General features: G+C 64.3%; 1 protein-coding gene across 2 annotated transcripts in view; it reads left to right on the plus strand.

Moving 5' to 3' along the window:
- Positions 1 to 433: 433 nt before the first annotated feature.
- Positions 434 to 17,419, plus strand: part of ZNF423 (zinc finger protein 423) — a 174,596-nt gene continuing 157,610 nt past the window's right edge. For both annotated transcript variants that reach the window (XM_036440749.2, XM_045582886.1), the window contains exon 1: positions 434 to 731. In XM_036440749.2, coding sequence (XP_036296642.1) covers positions 692 to 731 — 40 coding nt within the window. In that variant the 5' untranslated portion in view covers positions 434 to 691. The remainder of the gene's footprint in view (positions 732 to 17,419) is intronic.

Here is a 17,419-nt window from a genome sequence, read left to right on the forward strand (position 1 = left end):
CTGAGTTGAGGGGACCCCCCCCGCCCCAATCCATCAGGCGTTTGGGCATTTTTTAAAATTTTTGAGCCGCTCATATTGATTATATTTTTTGTGTGTGTGTGAGGCCGGGAGGAATCATTCGAAGGCTTCCCCCCACCCCCCGGGGGGTGCTGAGCTTCCGTGCTCCCGCCGCCTGCGGCCTCCTCCCCCGGCCCCGGCCCCGGCCCCGGCCCCCCGCCTCGCGGGGCTCATTGTGCGCCCGCGCCGGGCCGCGCGGCCGGACGCCTGCAAACTTTGCACAAAAACCCGGCGAGGGGCGGAGGAGCAGGGGGAGCGGGAGGAGGGCGAGGGTGGCGGCGGCGGGGAGGGAGGAGGGAGGGGGCCGCAGGGGCCGGGGGCCGGCGGGGGGTGGGAGGAGGAGGAGGGGGGCGGCTTTTTTTTTTTTTTTTTTTTTTTGCATAACTCGGCTCAGCCGAGTGGCCTCCGGACTCCCCGCGCCGCCGGGACGCGAGCCGCCGGGACCGCGAGCCCCCGGCTGCCGCATTGCAACAGGCAGGGCCCGGCGCGCCCCCGGCCGCCCCCGCCCCGGAGGCCCCGGGCCGCTCCCCGCGCCGCCGGCCCGGCTGCGGGGAAAGAAAGTTTCCGAGCGGCGGCGCCGGGGCAGGGGCGCGGGCTGCCCGCGGCGGCGGGGCGGCGGCGCCGGAGCCCGGACATGTCCCGGCGGAAGCAGGCGAAGCCGCGCTCGGTGAAAGGTGAGCAGCGGCCGGCGGCGGGCGGAGGGCGGGCGGGCGGCGGGAGGAGGGACCGGCGGGCGGGCGGCCGGGGCCGCGCGGAGCGGGGAGGAGCGGAGGCGGCGGCGGAGGAGGCGGAGGCGGGGGAGGAGGGAGCCGCGGCGGGAGGCGGAGGCGGCGGCGGCGGCGGAAGGGGCGCCCGTGGTCACCCTCTCGGCCCGGACGACCCTCTCCGGCCCCCCGACCCGATCTCTCCGGGCGCCGCCGCCGGGGGTGGGCCGGGCCCGGGGCGCCGCGGAGGGGCCCCCGCCGCCTCCTGCGCGCCGGCCCCGGACCCGCGTGGCCAATCAAGGGGTGCGGGCCCGGCGTGGCGGGGATTGCGAATCTCCGAGGCGGCGGTGGGCCGGCGGGGAGGCGGGACGCCCCGAGGCCGGCGGCTCCGAGGCCTCTCTCTCCCTCCCCGGGCCCGGCCCCGGGCCCCGCCGCCTTCCATCGGCCCCGCCGGGGCGCCCAGGGCGCCGGGTGTCCCCCGGCCACGCCGCGCGCCCGGCCCGGGCCCCCCACTTCCTGCCGCTCCCGCCGCGGCCGCGGGCCCGGCCTCCGCCAGGAGCGCATTGTCTGCCGGCGCTGGCGGGACGCGGCCCCCGGGGAGGTCAGCCCGCCGCGCGCTCCTCCGCGGAGGGCGCATGGCCCGGCCCCGCGCACCCACACCCGGGCCAGCCTCCAGGGTGGGTGCCGGGTGCACACACGTGTGAGGACACACACACACACCCGCCGCCTCCTGGCTTTGCTTTCTGTTGGCACCGGGGCGCCCTTGGAGAGCCCAGGCCCCCGGAGAGGCCGTGGCTGCCCGGGCCCCTCCCCTCCCCTGCGCTCCGCTCCCCCCTCGGCCGGCGGCCTCTCCAGGCCTCGCTGGCCGCTTTGTCCCCGATCCCAGCCCCTCAGTGGGTGTCCGGCTGCCCCGGGCGATGATGGAGGAGAGAGCGGAGAGCGGCCGGGTCTCTGGAGCCCAGAGGCATGAGGCCTCGGCTTCCCTGTGCCCCTGCTGACCTCTGGCCTGAGCCAGCTCCGCTCTGCAAAGTTCATTTCCTGAGGCCTGCGAGCCAGCGAGCCAGCGGCGCCGGGCCCTGCGCCCTTCCTGCCAGCCTCTCCCTCCCGGCTGGAGGGGCCGGGGCGGGATCTGCAGCCCAGCCGGGGGGACCCCGCCATTGCTTCTGCAGCCCCAGGGGGTCCCCTGGGGTGGCCGCTCTGCCAGGCCCTCCTGTCACCTCAGAGCAGACAGACTCAGCCCACACGCTCGGTCGCTGCCTTGCACCTGCGCCCTTTTTCCTTGAGAAAAGTGGGTCTTGGTCCCCCCCACCCAGGCAGGCACCCCTGGACGGGTCCACAGACTTGAGGGCTGGAAAGTGCTCTGACTGGGGGACGAGGAAACCGGGCGAGAGACCCCAAGAAGGGGGGAGGACGGGAGCTGGGCAGATGTTTGTCCTTTTGCTGCTGGAAGGGCTCGGCAGGCGGTGGATGTGACTGTGGGTTTCGGTCCCCCTCTCTCTGGCTCAGCGCTCGGCCCGGGAGCCACTTCGGGGGGCCCCAGGGCTAACGGAGCCCCCGGACCTCCGGCTGGGAGCACCGTGTCATTCCTGAGCGCCCGGCAGTGATATTGAGTGACATCTGTGTACGGGAGGCGGCTTTTCATAAAAGACGCGGCAGCGAGTGCCTACGTCTGTCTGTCCTCGCCTCCCCGCCACCTCCAGCCCTTTATTTACTTATTTCCAAAAACGTTATTTATTGAGAGAGGGGGTGGGGAGAGAAACATGGATTTGTTGTTCTACTTCTGTCTGCACCCATTGGTCAATTCGTGTGTGTGTGTGTGTGTGCATGTGTGTGCATGTGTGTGCATGCATGTGTGTGCATGCACCCTGACTGGGGCAGAGGGGAAGGAGCCTCACATCCTTGGCACCTCATACGATGCTCTGACCGCGGAGGTACCGGCCAGGGTCCGGGCCTCCTCCGTTCAGGAGAGGCCGCGCTCTTTGCGGGGATCAGATGGGTGGGCGGCTCGGAGTTGCGGGAACTTCACGCTGAAACCCCTCGCGTGTCTGAGAAAAGACTCAGGAGCCGGTTTTTCGCGTCGTGTGGGGCGAGCCTTGACGTGGCGGCAAACGAGGGCCGCTCTAAATGCACGCGTGTGCGCGCACGCACCCACACACACACACGCGCACACACGCGCACACACACGCTGGGATGGCTCTCGGACGGCTCACGCTCAGGGGTGGCGGGGAGGAGACCGCAGACGGGGACAGACCGGGATAGGCATCGAGGGGGAGTGTTGTGCCTCTCAGCCCCCCCAGCGCCCCTCTGTGCCTGGTGTCCGCCCCCCTCTGCTTCTCTCGGTGGCTCTCGGCGTGTTCCCACCCAGCCTCTCCCGTTCTGCTTTTTATTCTGTTTCCCGGGTGACGGGGCAGAGCGGAGTGAAAGGAGAAGATGGCTCGGACAGATAGGAGTTGCCGCAGGTGATGGATTCACTGCTTTTCAAGAATGTCCCCCCCCCCAGCAATATTCAAAGTGAGTGCGGAGTGCGGACAGCTCCCTCCGGGCCTTGCAGACGGCAGGTCCTCACCTTTGAAGACACCGGAGGTGCTTTCTGGGGGAACAGCGGTGCCTCTTACTCGGCGCTCTGTCTGGCTTCGCCTCCGCCGGGGGCGTGGGGGCCCGGGCCCGGCCCTCGGGCCTCCCAGCCCGCACAGCGGCTGCCGGAGGCGCAGGCCCGTAATTTGCGATTGATCTCGGAATCTGGAAAGCCCGTGGCAGGGAGGAAAGGCGGACGTGGAGCCGTGGCTGACGGACGCGCGGAAAGTGTGATTTGAAAGCACAGGCTCTGCTGCTTTGAAAATCAAACGGGCTTGGGGGGCAGTCGGGGCGGAGGAGGGTTGTGTGTGTTTCCCACTCACGGGTGCAACCTTCCTTCTGGGGGGGGGGGTCCTTGTCTCCTGGGATATCCATCCTTTTTTTTTGAAAACTCGGTGCTCATGGCGTCGCCCAGCAAGCAGGGAAGGGCGCAGGGCAATGGGGCAGCGGGGAGGGCAGGCTCATCCAAAGCCTTGTGGTTAAAAATAATGATGATAATAATTATCATCGGTGGATAGAGCATCGGCCTGCGGACTGAAAGGTCCCGGGTTTGATTCAGGTCAAGGGCATGGACCTTGGTTGCGGGCACATCCCCAGTAGGGGTGGGTGTGTGTGTGCAGGAGGCAGCTGATCAATGTTTCTCTTATCGATGTTTCTAACTCCCTGCCCCTCTCCCTTTTTCTCTGTAAAAAAATCAATAAAATATATTTAAAAAACAAACAAACAACAAAAACAACCCCAAACCACGCAGGTTACACCCGTCAGGTCTCCGGGCGGTGTCCCTCCCGTCACCACGCTCTCCGTTTTGTGTTTCCCCGTGGCACGGAACGTTTGTCCCCTCCATTCATTCTGGCCTCGATCCGGGCCTGCTCTCCTCCCCTCTCTCGGGTGTGACTTCGGCCCCTCGTACCTGTCCGTGTGCGGGCTCCCGGCCTCCCTGCACCCACCCTGGCCTCCTCGGGCCCGCGGTGCCTGTGGACGGGAAATGGATGCATCTTCCTCCAGCCTCCGCTGAACACTCCCCCGTCCATGCTCCCGTCTAGCAGCAGCCTGTTAATTACAGTTACTCATGTTAATTAGCCGGGAGGCTGTGTCCACGCATCCCCCTGCAGTCCCAACATCCCAAACTCCCCCAGTGCCTTCTCTGCGGACCCCTCCCCTCCCCTCCCCGGCCCCCGCCCCCTCCTGCCAGCCCGTAGCTCCCCCGAAGCCCACCCTACTACGCCTGCGGTGGTCGGGGGACCGGGACCCGCGTGGCTCGGCGCGGCGGCGTGCGTTTCCATGGAAATAATTGAGATGTAATAAACAGAGGCGTGGGGAGGTTACAGGTCTCTCTGCTCCGCGGCGGCCGCGGACAAGTGTAAATTGTCGAGGTCGGTTTGGCCAAAGGCACCTGATCCTGTAGGAAGGGCAGGACGGATCCTTCGCAGACGCTCAGCTTTCCCTGCGGGGGCTGGGGGCGGCGGACGCCTAAATCCCAATATTTAACACCTCCTTCCTCCCCCATTGAAGCCACCCACTCCCAGCCGCGAGGGCCTGTCACCCCCTCCACCGTGCTGTCTAATGACGGCCGTTTGCATCCCCCACCTGCTTCCTGGCAGAGATGCTGTAGGCCCTGCAATGGAGGCCTCAGGCAGGGGCCCTGCTGGACGTTGGACCGTCGGGTGCCCAGGGGGACGCTCCTGCGGGCAGGGGCACCGTGTGGGCGATGTGACAGTGGGCACGCCATCGGTGGGACCCGGAGCCCCGGCACAGCCTGCCCGCCCGCCCGCCACGGCGTGCTGCAGGGAGGAGGGGGCGCCGGCGGAGCCCGCGCGCGCCTCTCCCCGGTGCTGGAGGCGGGGACCGGTTCCCGGGAATAGAAAGTTGCAGTAATTGCCGTATCGGTAGCCAACTCCTAAGCTGGTGGCGGCGGTGTTCTCCCCCTGATGCAGGATTTAATAGTCTGGCAATTAGATGCATTGATTTCTCTTAACTGTTCATTTGGATGTGTAAACGCCAGAGGCCCGCGCGGAGGCCGGTGTGCGGCGGCTGCCGGCCCGGGAAAAGGCTGCCGGGTGGCGGCAGGAGGGGGGACGGGGCTCCCCTTCTTTCAGAATTCCCGCCCCTTTGGCGGGGACACGGAGCGCCCCCCTCCCAGTTCAGACCGGGCGCAGAAGTGGACACAGCGGCAGGGGTCCGGGTCTGAGGGCCGGAACCCCCTGCGTAGCCTGGGCAGGGGGTCTGTGAGGGGCCGGAGGGCAACGTCCCAGAGCCCCTTGGCTCTGAGTCCCAGAGGGACCCCCGGCTGGACACGGAGAGTCCTCGCCACCCTCCTCAGCAGCAGCCCTTGACCTCCGGCCGCCCAGCCCGGAGGACGCGGGCACGGCCTGCTGGAGCCGTGTTGGGCCGGGGACTGTGACTTCGGGGCTGGGGGAGTGAGTGGGTAATGAGGGCTCGCCAACGTTGGCACCTCTGACCTCCCAGCTCCTGGCCTGTCAGTGGCGCCGGTCTCACCTGCAGGCACCCGAAACTGGCGGATGGCGAGCAGGCAGAGGGGGCCCGCTTTCCAGGTGGCCTCGTTCTTTTAACCAAGGTGGCGGGGTGTGTGTGTGTGTGTGTGTGTGTGTGTTGTGTAGGTTATTTGGTAGCCACGGTGAGGATAGATGTACCCTTTCCCACCCCTTGTCCGCAGTCCACTCGTGTTTTGGGGTTGTTTGTTAATTCTCACTGGGGGGTATTTTCCCCATTGATTTTTGGAGAGTGGAAAGGAGGGAGGGAGGGAGAGAGAGAGAGCGAGGGAGAAGCATCGATGTGAGCGAGAGACACCTTGATGGGTTGCCTCCTGCACGTGCCTGGACTAGGGCCAGGGGATCGGACCTGCTCTCCAGGCACGTGCCCTTGACCGAGAACCGAACCCGTGACTTTTCTAGCCACTCTAACCACTGAGCCACGCCTTGCCCATGGCCCACTGGCGCTTTGAAAGAATGCCATGGCCACGTCTTGAGAACGTGTGTGTGTGTGTGTGTGTGTGTGTGTGTGTGTCGGAGGGCGGGACTCCCTCCTCAGGTGCGGGCCCAGCGCAGCCGCAGTGCAAGGGCAGCAGGGACACGGCTCCGTGCTGGCGGGCCGCCCGGGGAAAGGAAACCTCAGGGATCTGACAATTTCTGCAAAATGCCGTCCGCGTGCAAGGGCCTTTTTTCTTGTGCAGAAACAGGTTCGTGGGCCTCCAGAGTCGTTTTGCCCCCGGGATGGACTCGGGCAGCCTGCGCGGGCTCTGACCCGCGTGAGGTTGTCGGCGCCGGCCCCCGGCTCCCGGGCCTGCGGTGGGAGAGGCAGGGCGGCGCGGAGCCGGGCGATGCGGAGGGAACCTCGGGATTCCCGCTTCCCGCCGCGATCGGCGCCGCCTAGGACGGTCGGGCCGCGCCCGCGGTAAATACAAACACTCGCTCTGCCCGAGGAGCACAATTAGCTGATTGCCCGGGGCCGCCCGCCTGCACCGGGCGCCCGGCGCCACCCACCTCCTCGCACAAGGTCCGTTTTCATGTCTGGCGGAAAGGGCGCTCTTTGTCTTGATTGATGTCGGAATGAAAGCGCAACGGTAATATCCCTCTGGAAGCTATTGTGCGGCCGCCCGGCTGCCAGCGGGCCTCCGCGTTATAGATCGGCTGTGCAAACACGCACCGTCTTTGTCGGCGGCCTGTTGTTCTACCGGCGAAGTCAATTACAGACGCGGCTCCGTTACCGGCGCGTCCGAGGCCGGGCGCCTCCTCCTCGCAGGGACACGGTGTTCCTTCGGTGGTGGCAGTGGTGTTTGGTTTTCTGTCCTCCTCCTCTCCTCCTTGCCCTCCTCCTCGTCGTCCTCCTCCTCTTCGTCGTCCTCCTCTTCCTCCTCCTCATCCTCCTCCTCGTCCCCCTCCTCATCCACCTCCTCCTCCTTGCCCTCCTCCTCGTCCTCCTCCTCCTCGTCCTCCTCCTCCTCGTCCTCCTCCTCCTCGTCCTCCTCCTCCTCGTCCTCCTCCTCCTCGTTCCCCCCAAATGACCTGTAGGCCTCGACCTGGGGTTCAGATGGGGTCTTGGGGGGAAGGGACCCTGGCAGGCAGCTCTTGGTTCTAGGCCAGTGGTCGGCAAACTCATCAGTCCACAGAGCCAAAAGTTAGCAGGACAAGGATTGAGATTTTTTCTGAGAGCCAGTTTTTTTTTTTAAACTTAAACTTCTTCTAACGCCACGTCTTCAACATAGACTCCCCCAGGCCATGGTATTCTGTGGAAGAGCCACACTCGAGGGGCCAGAGAGCCGCATGTGGCTCGAGAGCCGCGGTTTGCCGACCACGGCTCTCGGGAGCGGATGAGCCTTGCAGGCCCGGAGGCCGGCAGTGGCGCTGAGGACGTGGGGTCCCGGAGGGCGTGGTGCGGGGGCGGCAGGATCTCCCAGGAGAACCAGGCAGCCCTCGCTTCTCCCGTTGCCGATGGCCAATCCCAGTTACAAGGCGATCCCGGGTGCCTTTCCTGGGCGTCCTTGAACGTGGGAGTGACCCGCAAGCCCTGTGTGTGAAGCCCTGCTCCTGAGAGAGCCACGCCTGCCAGGTCCTCGGCTGAACCCGGTCAGGGTGGGTGTTCTTTCTCTCTCTCTCTCTCTCTCTTTCTCTCTCTCTCTATATATATAAACTAGAGGCCTGGTGCATGAAATTTGTGCATGGGAGGGGGTCCCTCAGCCCGGCCTGTGCCCTCACAATCCAGGACCTCTCGGGGGATGTTGGACTGCAGGATCCGGCCTAAACCAGCAGTTGGAAATCACGCTCACAATCCAGGACCACTGGCTCCTAACCACTCTCCTGCCTGATTGCCTGATCTGCCCTAACCCCTCTGCCTGCCTGCCTGATTGCCCCTAACCGCCTCTGCCTCAGCTCCCACTGCTGCAGCTTCGTCTGGAAGGACGCTGGAAGGTCGTTCTGCTGTCTGGTCTAATTAGCATACTATGCTTTTATAATTATAGGTATTTTTATTGATTTCAGAGAGGAAGGGAGAGGGAGAGACAGACAGAAACACCAGTGATGAGAGAGAGAGAGTCATGGATCGACTGCCTCCTGCACGTCCCCTACTGGGGATCGAGCCCACCACCTGGGACCTTGTGCCCTCGACTGAAATTGAACCTGGGACCCTTCAGACCTGAGCTACACCGGCTGGGGTGGGATGTTTCTCTTTACCCCCCCCCTTGCCCTCCCGCTTCACCCCTGCCTTCTGCAGGGAGATAAAACCCTCCCCTGACCTTCCCCCAAGGTCCTCTGCACCTGGCTTCCAGAGGCAGTGGCCTGAGGCTGGACAGAACCGGGGACCAGGAGGCCCCAGGTGACAGGGACCGGCCAGGAGACGGGAGGGGGACACTCACGCGGCCCCCGACGTTGTTATTTCGAACCACCGGACGAGAGCCTGTGTTCGCCAGCAATTTGTCGGGACTAATTTTGTTTTTCTCCAATAATTGAAAATTAATGTCTTGAAGTGAAAGCAGATGTTCGTGTCATCTTTGGAACGGGGATGTGGAGTGGGGCTCTGTCGATGGGCTCATGGTTTACCAGCCATTTCCCCCTCGCCGCTCACAGGGTGATGGGCTGACGTCACCCCGGGCCCAGGAGGTCCAGGGCCGCGGGGAGGAGAATGGTGCCCTGGCCGGCGGCCTGGCCTGCTGGATGCCCCGGCCCCGGGCAGGAGGGCGGGAGGGGGGAGGGGAGCCTTCCCCTCGGAGGGAGAGTTGGGAGTAGACCTGAGCTCTGGAACCTGCAGCGGGTTAGGGGGGAGAGGGGGTTGGGCCAGACCCCGGGTCCTCGGGCTGGGAGTGGGTGTGTGTGTGTGTGTGTGTGTGTAGGGGCGGGGCACCCCTGCAGTAAAGCTGGTTAAGAAGCCCCCGTTCCACAGATGCCCCTGTAGTTGGGCCTTTCTGGGGTGTCTGCTTCATGTCCTCACTTCGTAAAACATTGGGATGAGCTACAGGTAACATCCATTTGCCGCTGTAGCCCCCTTTTAAGGAAGAATACTTTTTCAAATTGATTCCAGAGAGAAGGAGAGAGAGAGCGAGAGAGACGCCATTGAAAGAGAAACGCCAGTCGGCTGCCTCCTTCCTGTGCGCGCCCTGCCCGGGAACGGCACCCGGCGCCCTGGCGCATGGGAGGGCGCTCACCGGCTGGGTGTCACCCTCTGTGAGCGTCCTGCTCAGCGGCGGTCAGTGCTCGCTCACTGTTGTGCGCCATCGCCACCGCGTGCTCCGTGCCCAGTCAGCACCAGGCGGCGGTGCGTTGAGGGGGGTCAGCCCACCGCCCTCCCGGGAGGACCCCTGATTCAGGGCCATGTTATTCCGGGCAGAGCTGGGAGCCAGAGGCGCAGACCAGGACGCCCCCCACCTCCCGAGGAGCTGGCGTGTGTTCCTGGTGCTCGTGTGAGCTCTGTGCCCAGAGCGAGGACAGACCCGCAGGCCTGGGGGCGGGGCCAGGCCAGGAGGGGGGCTGGGCCAGGGGGCGCCCAGAAGCAGAGGAGCCGTTGAGTGGCCATTCTCCAGCTCAGAACGCTCGCCCTCTGCAGTGTCCTTGGGGGACTTCCTCCAGAGCCGGGGATGGGCTGGGTGTGCGCCTGCCCAGGGGCCCCGGTGGCCCCCACACCTGCCTGCCAGCACCCAGGGGGCCCCTACTCACCCAGCCCTGCGCGCTGCCGCCTGCTTTGTCTGTGGTGAAGAGAGGGCAGGGCCCTGGCTGGTTTGCTCAGTGGCTAAAGCGTCAGCCTGCGGAGCAAAGGATTCCGGTCAAGGGCATGCACCTCGGTTGCAGGCTTCTTCCCGGCCCTGGTCAGAGTGGGTGCAGAAGGCAATCCATCGATGCGTCTCTCTCACATCAGTGTTTCTCTCTGTCTCTCCCTCTCTCTCTCTGAAAATGAGTGGAAAAAGATCCTCAGGTGAGCTAAAGATAAATAAATAAAAGGAAGGGGAGGGAGCCCTGACCAGTGTAGCTCAGTGGATAGAGCGTTGGCCTGCAGACTGAAGGGTCCCACGTTCGATTCCGGTCAAGGGCATGGACCTTGGTTGTGGGCACATCCCCAGTAGGAGGTGTGCAGGAGGCAGCTGGTCAATGTTTCTCTCCTTTCGATGTCTCCAACTCTCTCTCTCCCTCTCCCTTTCTCTCTGTAAAAAATCAATAAAATGTATTTCAAAAAAATGAAAGTAAAATATAAGTTGTAAAAAGAAAAAGAAAGAGGAGGGACAGCTGCTCGGCCCGGGCCACCTCAGTGGCTTGGTTTCCGGCCCCGAGCGCCGACCCCTCTGGGCCCGGGCCTGGGACCTACGACGTGGGCACTGCCCTTGGCGTGGCCGGGCACCTCTCCTCCCCGTCTGGTCTGTGATTGAAGTTTGCCCTTCCGTTAGCTGGGCAGGCGCTCCTCTCTGCCCGGCGTCACTCCCGCTCCCGCTGTGAGGTTCTCTCTTCTGCTGGTGCTAATTAAATAACACACTGCTCGCCGAACGCCGTGGCGCTGGAGTTTACCTGCCGAAGGCAGGACGGCCATCTGGGCTGGGTTGGGAGCAGGGCAGGGCTGGTGTGGGCGCTGGGGGTGAGGTGGGGGGGATAGTGGCTGCCACGCCCAGGCCAGGGGCACCTCCTTGCCCGGGGGCTGCAGGACTTAGTGGCCCAGCGGCCTGTAGCGTCGTGCTGCTCCCTGCCACAGAGAGGCCCCCGGGGGCTGCCGCTGAACTTGGGGAGCAGAGAGATAATCACCGGCTCCGGAGCGTCCCCCGGGAGAGGGTGAGGGCGGAGAGTGGGTCCCAGGGGTGTGAAGGATGGAAAGCGGGGGCAGGCTCCGGCACCAGGGGTGGCGGCTGCAGAGAGCGGGGTGTGTGTGTGTGTGTGTGTGTGTGTGTGTGTGTGTGTGTGTCTGGGGAGCAGGGAGCAAGCAGGGTGCACCCGCCCGGTGCCCAGGACGGCTCTGCAGATGCCCTGCACCCCTCCTGCACGCCCCACACTGGGAATTGAACCTTGACCTCCCGCTTGTTTGGTTGATGGTAACCACTGAGCCACACTAGCTGGGCTGGGTTCTTGTGTTTCAGAAGGATTTTTAAAGTGAACAAGTAAATGTGTACACTGCTGACGAGTGGAGGAGTGAGTGAGTGAGCGGGTGGGTGGGTGGGCTGCAGGGGGTGCAGGCCCGAGCAGGCTGGCCGCTGGCATCTGAGGTGGTCCCTGCTTCTCCCCCCACCCCCCTGAGGTGTGGGGGAGTGAGAGCTGCCCTCCTGGAGGCTGGCGCCCCAGTCCTCCCTGGCTCTCCCGTGGGCGTAGCTCCTGTGCATTGAGGGCTTTGTGCGAAGCACTGTGCTGGTTGTAACACATTGCTTTCACACGAACAAAGCAAGATGAGGCTTTTGTGCTCGTTTTATTTAATTCTTAACTTTTTGTTAATCACTCGAGAATCTTTTCCCACTGATTTTGAGAGAGAGAGGGAAAGACAGAGAGCAAAGTCGATGTGAGAGAAACAACCATTGGTTGCACCAGCCCCGACCAGGGCCCGGGCGGGGGAGGAGCCTGCCACCGAGGTACCTGCCCTTGGCCGGAATCGAACCCGGGACCCTTCGGTCTGCAGGCCGACGCTCTATCCACGGAGCCACGCCGGCGCGGACCATCTCCACGTAGGTGAAGGGAAGATCCCCACATCTTAAACAGTAATGCGACCCCCCACTTCCTAGCGATGAGCATGCTGCTCAGTCATCTTCCCTCCCAGCCTTTTCTGCGGGGCATCTACACTAACACGCGTGTGCGCGGCCCCACACACGCCTGACGGGAGCCTGGGTGGCGTTGCGGGCCGCTGGGCCCCGCTTCCTGTTATTGCTGTCGCTCAGGGCGGTGGGTGTCCAGGCCCGGCTTCCCATTAGCATCCTCCACGGCACTTAGAGCCGCAGCGTCACCTGGGCCCGCCGCCGCAGACCGAATCTCCATTGTCTTTGTTTGTTCGGAAGCTTTTTGGCCCTTCAGGAGTGCAGCTGGGGCTCAGGACCAGGAGTCTGGGGGAGCCCCTCACAGCCCCGAGAGGGGATAGCGTGCCAGAGCGTGCTGACAGCCCTCAGGATGAACACGGAGGCGCCTCCAGTCTTTCTGTGTCAGACAGGGCTGCAGGGAGAAGCACCGTGTTTCTCAGGCCAGGTTCCTGGACGTGGGAGAGTGAGGTAGGTCAGCGGGTGGCCATGTGACTGATCGGATCGCCGTTCTCACATTGCCCTCCACAGAGGGGAGCAGTGACCCTTCCGTCCTGATGTGGGGGTGCTCGTCCCTCCTCCCCCTTCTTCCTCTTCCTCCTCCTCTCCTTCCTCTTCCTCCTCCTCTCCTTCCTCTTCCTCTCCTCTCCTTCCTCTTCCTCCTCCTCTCCTTCCTCTTCTCCTCTCTCCTTCCTCTTCCTCCTCTCTCCTTCTCTTCCTCCTCCTCTCTTCCTCTTCCCTCCTCCTCTCCTTCCTCTTCCTCCTCCTCTCCTTCCTCTCTTCCTCCTCTTCTTCCTCCCCTTCTTTTTGTCAGTCTGGCAGGCAAGAAATAGCTCATTGCTTTAACTTGTGCTTTCCTGATAACTAGCAAGGTTAACTACTGTTCTTCATTTATAGACCATCTCTGTGTCTTCTGTAGAAGGGGCACTGCATTGAATGTGGAGCTTGGGGGGGTTGGGCATTTGTTTCCATCAGCTGGTTCTTTATTCATGTCTTTTTCTCCATCCATCCATCCATCCATCATCCATCCCTCCCTTCATCCTCCATCCATCCATCCATCCATCCATCACCCATCATTCATCATCCATCCATCCCTCCCTTTCTTCCCTGCCTGCCTCCCTCCCTCCCATTCATCTAAATTAGGGGTGTCGAACTCAATCAGAGAAGGGGCCAAAATCTAAAATCCAGCCTAAATCGCGGGCCGAATGGTTTACTGAACAGTCATAAACTGTCATTGTGATGGAAACGCAGCGGAGTGCAGTGATGACAGCGCGGTGCGGGCCACATTGCAAGGCCTGGCGGGACGGATTTGGCCCGCGGGCCTTGTGCTTGACACATGTGATCTAAATCGTGAGTACTGCTGCTGAGTTGCTGCTACCTCTGTAATGGCTGCTGCCACACCACCGCTGGATGTTATTTCCATTTTCACCTTCTAAAAGCGAACCTCCTCTTCCGGTTTCTTCCGGTCACTGAGAACAGTTCCCACGTGTCAAAAAGCGGGTACCAACTTCGCAAAAGCAGACTGACGTAATGCGAGCTTTAAGAAGTTCGAGGCCCATCGTTTCTGATCTCCAACCCAGGGCACACTTGTTAGGAACCCTCTCCCCGGGTGGAGTGTGGCTTCCCGGCCTTGGACGTTGGCCACCACTCCCTGTGTGCTGGCGCGGCCCCTCCAAGCTCACTGAGCACCTACTCTGTGCGGGGCGCTGTCCGTGGTGCTGAAACAGGCGGTGCTGGCGGGAGCAGGGCCAGCGACAGGGACCTGAGTCCATCCCATAATTCCTGGGGAGTGGCCCCAAGCAGGGAGAGGCGGGGAGGGAGGCTGTCCAGACAGGGCCAGCGGGAGGTGACACGGGTCCAGGGTGATGGGAGGGTTCAGAGTGGAGCCGTTCTGATTGGTGCTCTGAGGGGGCTGAGGATGTGGGAGGCGGGCCCCTCCCTGGGCTGAGAGGACCTCGCTGGCCCAGTGGTTTCTGTGACAGCCCAGGCCACAGAGAGAGGCTTCTCCTCACCCCACGGCCAACGTTAGCTCCTCCAGGGGTGGACTCGGGGACAGGGCCTGTCCGATGCGTGGCAGTTCCTGGTCAGGGGCATCTGGGACGAGTCAGACAAACCCACACTGGGGACCTGTCACTCTTCGGTGTCACAGTCACGACAGTCAGGAGAGACTGAGGAATGTTCCAGACTGTGGGGCATGTGGAGACATGGCGACGGGTAATGTGGGACCCTAGATTGCACAGTTTGCTGTCAAGGACATGGTTCAGGTGGTGAATCCGCTCAATGGGGCTCTTTCTGGGACAGGGTCGGGGACAGGGTGTGGGGGACAGGGTTGGGGACAGGGCCCAGTTGCCCCGGGAGCCTCGGGCCGCGCCCCCTCCCCACACCACGCCGCCCTGCCTCGGCGGAAGCCGGGGAAAGTCACCGCAGCGGGCTCCGAGGACTGGGCTCCCGGCAGGCCGGCTGCGCAGAGTCCCTGCCTGCCTCCGTCATAGCCCTGTCCCCAGTGCCTGGCACCTGACCCGCTCCCACCCCCACCTGACAGATGGCAGAACGAGGCCAGGAGGCTCCTGCAGCCCAGCCCAGAGCCTGACCCTCTCCAGGCCAGGCTGTGACCGCGTCCTGGGTGGGGAGCCGAGATTCCCGGTGGGAGCTGGCCTGGGCCTGGGAGGATGGGGGTGGCTGGAGGTACAGAGGGTGGGCGGGGAGAGGGCCAGGAGGCGGGAGGAGCCCAGGGGAGGGGTCTCTGGGTTTGGGGCGGGGTGGCCAGGCGCTTGGGAACGCAGCCCTTCCCCAGCCCCTCCGGGCTCTGGCCTGCCCGGACCACGTGGGCAGCTGGGGACCCCTGTGAGGCGCAGTCCTGGGAACGGGTCTGGCCGTCCCTGCCCACCCCCACCCCCGCCAGGAGGCTCCATGGCTGTGCAGTCACTCCGGCTGGGCCTGGCACAAAGCGCCCGGCGGGAGGCCGGCTGGGAAGGCGCGGGCTGAGGCTCTCCCCGCGCCCCCAATGGGGACCAGGCTTGTTCTGCACCGCAGGGCCCCGCCCCATCTCGTCTGGGGCTGGCGGGCACAGCGGGCGCCCCAGAGCTCCCGCCCCGAGCTGGGGGACGGGGGCGGGGCGGCCAGGGCAGAGCTGGCGTCTAGCCCGCAGCTGGGGGCCGCCCCCGGGTGGGTGGACGGTGCCCTGCCCGCCAGATGTGCGCCACCAGGCACCTCCGGGTGCGGAGGGTGGGGTGGGGTGGAGCCAAGGGGCCTGGGCTGGGGGCGCAGTGAACAGCAGCGGCTTATGGACAATCTCAAACCCATGTCCTGCCAAAACCGATGTGGCTCAGTGGATAGAGCCTCGGCCTGCGGACTGAAGGGTCCCGGGTTCGATTCCGGTCAAGGGCATGTACCTTGGTTGTGGGCACATCCCTGGTGGGGGGTGTGCAGGAGGCAGCTGGTTGATATTTCTTTCTCATCGTTGTTTCTAGCTCTCTATTCGTCTCCCTTCCTCTCTGTAAAAAATCAACAAAATATATTAAAAAACAAACAAACAGAAAACAAATCCACGTCCTGATAGTTCTGAGCACTTCACGTTCACTCACTCATTCATCTCGCTCCATCGCAACCCCAGGAGGACCTGCGGTCATCCCCGGTGCACAGAAGGGGAAACTGAGGCACGGGGTGGGGAATTGAATTGCCCGGCATCCTGAGCTGGGGCTGGACAGGGTGTGAGGCTGGCTCTGTGGCTCCAGAGCCACAGTGGCCGTGCGTGGCCGCCCGGCTGGCCTGTGTGGGGGACCGGGCGAGGGTGCTCTGGAGTGTGTCTGCAGCTGCTTGGGAAGGACAGACGGGACATCTGAGGGCAGATCTGAGTCACGGTTCTGGGTTTGCCCCTTGAAATCACTCACCCGTTCCCTCCCTGGGCGGGCCCTGTCTGACTTCACTCATCCCGGCTCTGGCTGCTCCTCGGCCGTGGCTGGGGCACATTGAGGAGTGCTGAGGGCCAGGCCCCCCGCCAGAGAACCGACAGCGGAGTGGGGGGCCGGGTCCCCCATCAGAGCTGGCAGCGGAGTGGGGGGCCGGGTCCCCCATCAGAGCTGACAGCAGAGTGGGGGACCAGAGCTGACAGCGGAGTGGGGGGCCGGGTCCCCCTGCAAGAGATCTGACAGCGGAGCGGGGGGCTGGGTCCCCATCAGAGCTGACAGCGGAGTGGGGGGCCGGGTCCCCCATCAGAGCTGACAGCGGAGTGGGGGGCCAGGTCCCCCATCAGAGCTGACAGCAGAGTGGGGGACCAGAGCTGACAGCGGAGTGGGGGGCCGGGTCCCCCTGCAAGAGATCTGACAGCGGAGCGGGGGGCTGGGTCCCCATCAGAGCTGACAGCGGAGTGGGGGGGCCAGGTCCCCCATCAGAGCTGACAGCAGAGTGGGGGACCAGAGCTGACAGCGGAGTGGGGGGCCGGGTCCCCCTGCAAGAGATCTGACAGCGGAGTGGGGGGCCGGGTCCCCCATCAGAGCTGACAGCGGAGTGGGGGGCCGGGTCCCCCATCAGAGCTGACAGCGGAGGGGGGGGCCAGGTCCCCCATCAGAGCTGACAGCAGAGTGGGGGACCAGAGCTGACAGCGGAGTGGGGGCCGGGTCCCCCTGCAAGAGATCTGACAGCGGAGCGGGGGGCTGGGTCCCCATCAGAGCTGACAGCGGAGTGGGGGGCCGGGTCCCCCATCAGAGCTGACAGCGGAGTGGGGGGCCGGGTCCCCCATCAGAGAGCTGACAGGGAGTGGGGGGCCGGGTCCCCCATCAGAGCTGACAGCGGAGTGAGGGGCCAGAGCTGATAGTGGGGGGCCGGGTCCCCGCCAGAGAGCTGACAGTGGATGGGGCCGGGTCATGGGCTGGCAGGAAGTGTGAAAGTCACGCCGTAAGTTGCTCGTGGGGAGACCGCTGTGGCTGTGGGCCTCGCCAGTGCGTCCTGGAGGTCAGGACATGGAGGCCATCTGTCCACTGGCCGGGCGAGGGGAGGGCCTCCCGGGGGGCGCTCTGAGCACATTCCCAGGGCCTCCCCCTGCGTGGGCCCGGCCTGCGTGGAGGGGAGGGAGAAGGGGGGGGGCCCTAAGGGCCGTTGTCAGGCAGGGTGGCTCCTGGAAGGGCCAGGAAAGGGGGGTGGGGGGGTGGCCCGCCGGCCTGTTCTGGGGAGTCCCCAGGGCCGCCCTGGGCTTTAGCTGGAATGATCCTGGGCCTTGTGTAACCTCTGAGCTCAGCGCTTGGGTCCAGGGGTTCTCTGGTCCCTCGGGATCCAGGGAGCAGCAGAAAGGGCGGCTGAGGGCCCGCCGCCTTGCCCGGCTTCTGCGGGGCCTGTGCAGCCATCGGGCAGGCTGCTCGGGTCCAGCACCCCCATGTCCCAGGGACAG

Source organism: Pipistrellus kuhlii, unplaced genomic scaffold (assembly GCF_014108245.1).
Source record: "Pipistrellus kuhlii isolate mPipKuh1 unplaced genomic scaffold, mPipKuh1.p scaffold_m20_p_17, whole genome shotgun sequence".
In the NCBI taxonomy this organism is placed as follows: domain Eukaryota; kingdom Metazoa; phylum Chordata; class Mammalia; order Chiroptera; family Vespertilionidae; genus Pipistrellus; species Pipistrellus kuhlii.